This window comes from Physeter macrocephalus, chromosome 14 (assembly GCF_002837175.3).
Source record: "Physeter macrocephalus isolate SW-GA chromosome 14, ASM283717v5, whole genome shotgun sequence".
In the NCBI taxonomy this organism is placed as follows: domain Eukaryota; kingdom Metazoa; phylum Chordata; class Mammalia; order Artiodactyla; family Physeteridae; genus Physeter; species Physeter macrocephalus.
Genome location: NC_041227.1, coordinates 93,895,639 through 93,903,567, shown reverse-complemented (window position 1 = coordinate 93,903,567; position 7,929 = coordinate 93,895,639). Strand labels below are relative to the sequence as shown.

General features: G+C 39.6%; 1 protein-coding gene across 6 annotated transcripts in view; it reads right to left on the bottom strand.

Annotated features, from left to right (window-relative positions):
- Positions 1 to 7,929, bottom strand: part of SSH2 (slingshot protein phosphatase 2) — a 248,641-nt gene that overhangs the window by 226,515 nt on the left and 14,197 nt on the right. The window contains exon 1 of one of the 6 annotated variants that reach the window (XM_028497972.2): positions 2,352 to 2,410. The exons of the other annotated variants lie outside the window; for them this stretch is intronic. Within the exon in view, the coding sequence (XP_028353773.1) occupies positions 2,352 to 2,381 (30 nt within the window). The 5' untranslated portion in view covers positions 2,382 to 2,410. Of the gene's footprint in view, positions 1 to 2,351; positions 2,411 to 7,929 lie in introns of those variants that run through there. 6 annotated transcript variants of the gene reach the window in all.

Below are 7,929 nucleotides of genomic sequence, written 5' to 3'. Positions count from 1 at the left end.
GCTCACGGGCCCAGCCGCTCCGCGGCATGTGGGATCTTCCCGGACCGGGGCACGAACCCGCATCCCCTGCATCGGCAGGCGGATTCTCAACCACTGCGCCACCGGGGAAGCCCAATGAATGTTCTTTTTATTTTTATTTATTTATTTAATTAATTAATTTATTTATTTATTTATTTATTGTGGTATGCGGGCCTCTCACTGCTGCGGCCTCTCCCGCTGCGGAGCGCAGGCTCCGGACGCCCAGGCCCAGCGGCCACGGCCCACGGGCCCAGCCGCTCCGCGGCACGCGGGATCCTCCCAGACCGGGGCGCGAACCCGGTCCCCCTGCAACGGCAGGCGGACGCGCAACCACTGCGCCACCAGGGAAGCCCCTGAATGTTCTTTTTAAATGGTCATCTTAAGAGGTTCTATGATATCCCACTATTGGAAATATTTTTGGAATATCTGCTTGGAAACTGTGTTTAAGCCAGTTCATGACTCACAAAAATTTATCTCACTAACTTATAGACAGGCCTATGTTCTTTTCCTTTCTTTTACTAAAATTATAAATTTTGTAAATAGGGCTTTAGAGTCCACTTCTCTGCTATGCATCTCCCTGCCAAATCCCTTAAACAGTCTTTCGATGTGCCATCTGCCCCAGGGTTATGTACCAACTCTTGTCCCACAACTTTGAAGGCAGGGCCTGATTATTTTAAACATTCTTACGCCCTTAGGGCCTGAAATATTAAAGACACTCAACTAAGCTGTTTTAGATTGGTTAATTAATATTCATCAGATATGGATACAAGTTATTTTTGGCTATTTCCAAAAATCAAATTCTCCTTCAAAGGAAGATTTGCTACCTTTGGAGATACTTAAAAGAACTGAAGGCAATGCCAAAAAAGGAGCTCCAAAGATACTAAGCAAAGTTGCAACATTTGCACAAGTACATTGTCCACTTCCCTTGGGGACTAGACAACGGACTTTTGAATGTATAAGTTCTTTCATGTTTTTTAAAAGAATTAATCTTATTACTCAAATCCTGGAACTCCTTAACTGAAATCTTCCAAATAAATAAAGAAAAAACTTAAAGTCCAGAGCCAAATTGGCTACTCTTCATCAACATCTGCCTTAAACGTTTTCTTGCTTTTAAAAACTCTCTCTCTCCAAGATAAGACTAGCAATCAGAGTCAAAGTGCATCAACCCTGCCAAAACCTTAATTACATTTCAAATCCTTTCCCTAAGTTTTTCATCAAGAGTTTCTCCAAACCTCCCTTAGCTTTAGAAGATTTATTATTAAAAACTATACTCTTCCTTATTGTAAAAATGACTTACGTTTCAATACAACTTCTCTTATAGGAAATTTAAAACATCTCCAAATCTCTGTAAGTAGGAAAAGAAATGTCTAAGTATCTTTCCAGTTACCATACTTCTCCCCCTTTTACTAGCAAACAGTATTTCCCGGTATCATGGCAATACCTGCACAGCTATAAAGATACAAAAATCAAGTCTCGGGGCTTCCCTGGTAGCGCAGTGGTTGAGAGTCCGCCTGCCAATGCAGGGGATATGGGTTCGTGCCCCGGTCCAGGAAGATCCCACGTGCCGCAGAGCGGCTGGGCCCGTGAGCCATGGCCGCTGAGCCTGTGCGTCTGGAGCCTGTGCTCCGCAACGGGAGAGGCCACAGCAGAGGCCACAGCAGTGAGAGGCCCGCGTACAGAAAAAAAAAAAAAAAAAAAAAAAAAAAATCAAGTCTCCATTAGACCTAGTTCCATAACCACAGTAAGATTAAAAAAAAAAAAAAAGAACACCACAAAATAAGACTCAGTACCTGAATTTAATTAACTCTAAATGGATAAATCATCCAATCGAAAATGAATGGGTCTCAAAGGACATTAGGAGAAAAATAATCACAGATAAGAGAGACTGTTATATATTTGAAGTCTTAAAAGTATAAGCTAATTATAACTCATATATTGTAAATGCCATACAAATTCCCATGGTCATATAGCAGTGATATTTAACGATTCTTACTATTAACCTTCTGGAACCAGGTACCTACCTGTACACAGATTCCTGAGAATTCCCAATATGAGTTAAATTCTATGGGAAAATTGTCAGTATCTGTTATTACTAGTTCTCATATTGAGCAAAGAAACACCCACCCCATTACTAACATACTACATCACTACATGAGTCACTTTAAAACAAGATTTTCCTCCTTCGTTTAAAAACAAGACAACTCTATACCAAGCAATGAGTGATAAGGTACAAATTTAGACAACTTTACTTCCAGTAGAACATACCTGACAGCACTTGAACAAAAGCATATTATTGATCTTAGAGTTTTACTTTCTGTCACTGTTATTCTTACTTTTAAATTCTGGATCCTCAAGAAAAACATTCAGAGGTTGCATCCTTGCCCATAGTAACCTGCAAAATAAGTACTTCCTCTGAGAAAAGGGGGGTCTATTTGTCTTCCTACATGGCAATTTCTTAAGCTATATTTATGCCTTACTCTTTATATGATTAATTATATTTGAAGCACCACAATCTGACCCAAGCAACTGAAGTCCCAAAGTATATTAAGCAACAACTGCATGTTATTCAGAGAGTAAGTGTACAAAGATTATGATATCATTATATAAACAATAAGTACTTTTTGTCAGTGGTATAAGATCTTGTCAGACATATGTGTCAATGCTGTAATACAGATCACCTATAACTGTTTACGGTTCAGTGTAGCTTTACTTGAATACAATTAACATCCTTGATGATTGACTTCCCAGATGAATTTTATCATTAGGGCTTCCTGACCTCTTGCATTCCACTTAATATCACTTTGTCTTTTAAAAACCTTTACATCATAAATTTAAAAGAAAGCAAAAAATTTTTTGCATTAAAAAAATCAAAATATTCTTCTGTGTAAATGACATACATCCAACTTGAACAACAAAAAAGAAAAAATTAGCATATTTTGGGGGATCATGTTAATTTTGGCTTATAAATTTGGAGGCAGTAATGTTAGAGTTTTCCCTTGAAATACATAACCCTCATCTTAACCCCTAAAATAGTGACATTATTCCCTTGGCTACACTCATCTGTTATAAATTTTGGCTGGTGTGGCAGGAAAAAAGAATCATCACTGGTCCATGTTGCACATGAGGAGTCAAGCTGAGCCCTGGACAACTTCAATTTCTTCATCCTAAAACAGCACATGTTATACCTATGCTAACAGCAAAAGCTACTAAAAGGGCCAGGTTCTATGCTAAGCATCTCACAAATAATTACTCTCGAGGTACATCAAATATGCATTTAATTTATGCTAATTTGATTACATGTGCTCATAAGAGAATAAATATGAATGAAAATATAAGTTATGTTATAGCTCACATGACTTTACATGCCATTACATTCAACAAGTTCATTCACGGGCTTCTCTGGTGGCCCAGTGGTTGAGAATCTGCCTGCCAATGCAGGGAACACGGGTTAGATCCCTTGTCCAGGAAGATCCCACATGCCGCGGAGCAACTAAGCCCGAGTGCCATGACTACTGAGCCTGCACTCTAGAGCCCGAGAGCCACAACTACTGAGCCCACGTGTCACACTACTGAAGCTCATGTGCCTAGAGCACATGCACCGCAACAAGAGACGCCACTGCAATGAGAAGCCCACACACTACAACGAAGAGTAGACCCCGCTCACCACAACTAGGGAAAGCCCGTGAGCAGCAATGAAGACCCAACGCACCCAAAAATAAATTAATTAATTTTTTTAAAAAAGTGCATGCAACAAAATGAGCATGAGATGGGAGAAACTGTGTCCCCTCAGACAGTCTCAGTTACAGAGTTGTATGCCCAGACCATGAATATTGTTCTTTATGGGTGATTTAAGAGATGTTTTTCAAGGGTAATTTTGACTATAATTTGATTTTTTCCTATATGTTAACTTTCAAACCCTGCTAAGGTGGAACTTCACTGTATCTCATTTGGTCTTCATAAAGAATCTGTGAAATAAGTACAAATATTAACCTCATTTTACAGAAGAATTAACAAGCAGAGAGATCGTGCAACTTGCTTGGCAGAGATAGGATCCAACTTAGGTCTTTCTGATTCCACAGCCTCTGCACTTGACCACTATGCTATACTGCAATATTATATGCCCATTTTCCAGATGAAGAATGAGAGGCACAGAATGATTAAGCAAACTTGTCCAATACTACACTGTTAACAAGTCTTTATACCAGGACTTAAATGCAAGCTTTCTTTTTTTTCCTTTTTTTTTTTGCGGTATGCGGGCCTCTCACTGCTGTGGCCTCTCCCATTGCGGAGCACAGGCCCCAGACGCGCAGGCTCAGCGGCCACGGCTCACAGGCCTAGCCGCTCCGCCGCATGCGGGATCTTCCCGGACCGGGTCACGAACCCGTGCGCCCCGCATCGGCAGGCCGACTCTCAACCACTGAGCCACCAGGGAAGCCCACAAGCTTTCTTTTTTTAAAAAATAAATTTATTTATTTATTTTTGGCTGCTTTGGGTCTTTGTTGCCGCGCGTGGGCTTTCTCTAGTTGCAGCGAGTGGGGGCTACTCTTTGTTGTGGTGAGCGGGCTTCTCATTACGGTGGCTTCTCTTGTTGCAGAGCATGGGCTCTAGGCATGCGGGCTTCAGTAGTTGTGGCATGTGGGCTCAGTAGTTGTGGCTCTCGGGCTCTAGAGTGCAGGCTCAGTAGTCGTGGCACTCGGGTTTAGCTGCTCTGTGGCATGTGGGATCTTCCCGGACCAGGGCTCCAACCCATGTCCCCTTCATTGGCAGGCGGATTCTTAACCACTGCGCCACCAGGGAAGTCCCAAATGCAAGCTTTCTAATTTCAACACTCTTTCTGCATTATGAAAAGATATCTCTTTTCCACTAGGCTACCCTGGAAACCTAATAAAATAACTAACTGATAGAAGCCAGAACAAGTAGTAGAGTACTAAACTAGGGCAGGGGGGAGACTGTGATAATGTGTCCACAAACTAGTGACCCACAAGATAAACCTGTGCCACAGATGTGTTCTGTTTAGCTCTCAAGATACATTTCTTTAAATTTCATTAGTTGTTATGATAGATAAAGTTTGACAACAGACATTCCAAACATCCTTCTCCCTTGCTGCCACTCAATGATTATGATGGAAAGTCATATAACTGCTCTTCCCAGGCTCTCTTGCAGCTAGAGATAACCATGTAACCTACGTTCTGGCCAGAGACTTAAAGAGAAGTCGGCTAGGAATAGGGTTGGTTTCCAGGAAAACTTTTGCTTTCCTGATTAAAAGTAAAGCTAACTGCTGGCACTGTACCTTTCACCCCTTCTTGCATCAAACATGGATGTACTGCCTGGAGCTACAACAGACATCTTTTATGTGGAGACAAGTATAAAAATGGGAATCCAACACACTATCAACAGTAGAACATAAAGACATAAAGAGCTTGGATCCTTACGGTATTGTTAAGCTGCTGAATGAGTTAGTCCTGAACTATATATCTTTGGATTTCCTGCTAGACAAGCCAAAAATATTCTTATGTTTTAAATGGTCTTTTGTTACTTGTAGCCAAAATATCATTCCCAGACAATTCAGTTGCCAACATTTAAAAATCAAGAGAGTTCACGTAACAGTCTGCATTACTAGTGTTTCTTGAAATAGAAGACTTTTCCCACAACACTGGGTCTGCACTCTCACTTGGTCAAAACTGGCAGCCCCTGACAATACAGCTTAAAGTCTCCAACTTGCCACAAGCCTCATTTGGCTAATTTCATTAATTTTGGTCACCTGCATTATCCCACCACTACATTTAAATGTGTGACCTTCTGTATTATACCTCTCAGTAGGTCTAGCCTAGAACCCAGGTGCCTACTTGAATGCCTAGCATTGCAGAAAACCTCCAATCAATTCCTACTAAAGATGCAGTACAGAGCTTTTACTAGAGCAAAAACTCTCCTGAAACTGCCCCAAAGATGAGTTATTCTGAACTTTACCACTAGAACCAAACTAGAAACTATTTAACAGGAGTTAGAATAGTCAATTTTCTAATTCTGGAACTCTGTGAAACCCTAGGAAGCAACATTTATGAATAAACCCCAAGATTTCAACAGTCATCAAAGGTCCAAGAAACCTGCTGGATTTGTTCCACAGAAGTAGCAAGGAAATATAAAAATCACTGCATCTAAATTCCCCAAACAAGAGACTGGGTTGTGATTCAGTAATCTTAACAATAAGGTGAGCTTGCACCACCACTGCACATTACTGGTAAAAGGTTTAGGGTTCTGATGTCCAAAACTGTTAAGCCAGAATTTTACAAAAACTCAAATGTCACAGGCGAGGGATGATGTTGGGGGACATTTCAAAAAGGCTGTCTGTCATTTAGGATAGCTAAATAATGGAGACTTTCACTAGAAGCAGTTTCAAAAAATGACACACATCTCAACTGTCAGAAGACTATTCCTTGTCGATTCTTTGGACAAATACTATAAATGAATGGCTGCATTATTTTAAATATCACTCATGTGTGTCACTGAGCATTAAATTTTGGACTCATATGCTTAGTGCAAAAGGTCACTGCATCTTTATCTAAAAAGAATTTTAATAGCTTTAAGGGTAGCTGTAGATAACCACAAACTACAGTTTTCACTATCTTCAAGTACACTTCATTACATATCACTTCATTACCATTACAGAGATGGCTGTGCTAATTTCAATCCAGGGAGTACAACTTCTCATAAAGTGACCCATGTGAAAGTAATACATATTTGACACAATTCAGTAAAGACCCAAATATATCACCTATCATAAATTCACTTTGGAAGCCAAGCTTCCAAATCATATAATCATGTTAATCTTTAAAAATTAAATACTATTATGTAATAATGTGCAAAAAGCAAAGAATTAAATCTACTTAACATTAGTAATCACTAGCGGCTACTGAACACTATGCTATAGTCCTAGACATTGTGCTAAGCTTTCATTTAGTTATTTCATGAAAGCCAACATAAATCCTGTAATATAAGGAAACTGAAGCTTAGAAAGGTGATTTTCCAAAGGTCTACACCTAGTAAGTGGGAGAGCTGGGATTTTAACTCCAGAATCTGGCCCTAGAACTTAAAGTCAATTTAACCACTATGCTACGATACAGCCTAGTTCCTTAAGAACAAGAATTTAAGACAGAAAATCATTATTAAGTTAGCCAAAGAGGGAAACTGTCCTTTGGGGTCTGGATTTGGCAGGGAAGAAAAGTATACTCAGGGCCAGTGTACAGAATGCTTTTCTTCTGAGGAATATAATCAAGAAAGTTTTAGCAGCATTAAAAAAAATTCATTATTTCAATATCACTGTCACATTGGCTACTGATCTTGAAGAAATTCTGCTCTCAATTTCCAGAATGGTATTTCAGAAAGTCAATTATAAATCAAGTGAAGTAGGCAAAAAGGAAAATGAGAAAAGAGAACTTCCTAATTTGAGGGAGGCATCAAGAGATAATTATCTTATAAGGTATTATCTCAACTATTGACCCATACATTTTCAAATAACACTTTTGTATATCCGAATATCTTCCAAAGGCAACTGTCCATTTCAAAAATTTCTTTCCTTGTCTTTCAATCAGGACCACATGTGATCCCATTCTACACTATAAGGTTTCACTTTGGAGTCCAAACAACTATTTCAGAAAAGTTATTTCTAATTAGAGAATCACTATTACAGTTATTTCAGAAATGTGAGCCACAAATAAAATACAAAATTTAAAAGTACAAAATCAAATTGGAGATTTCAGCATATAAGAAGAAAATAAAACACAGAACCTCAATCATCCAATTTTCTAGATCACATGTTCAAGATAAGGTAACTTGTTTTAAAAAGAGTACACTGAGGGCTTCCCTGGTGGCGCAGTGGTTGAGAGTCCGCCTGCCGATGCAGGGGACACGGGT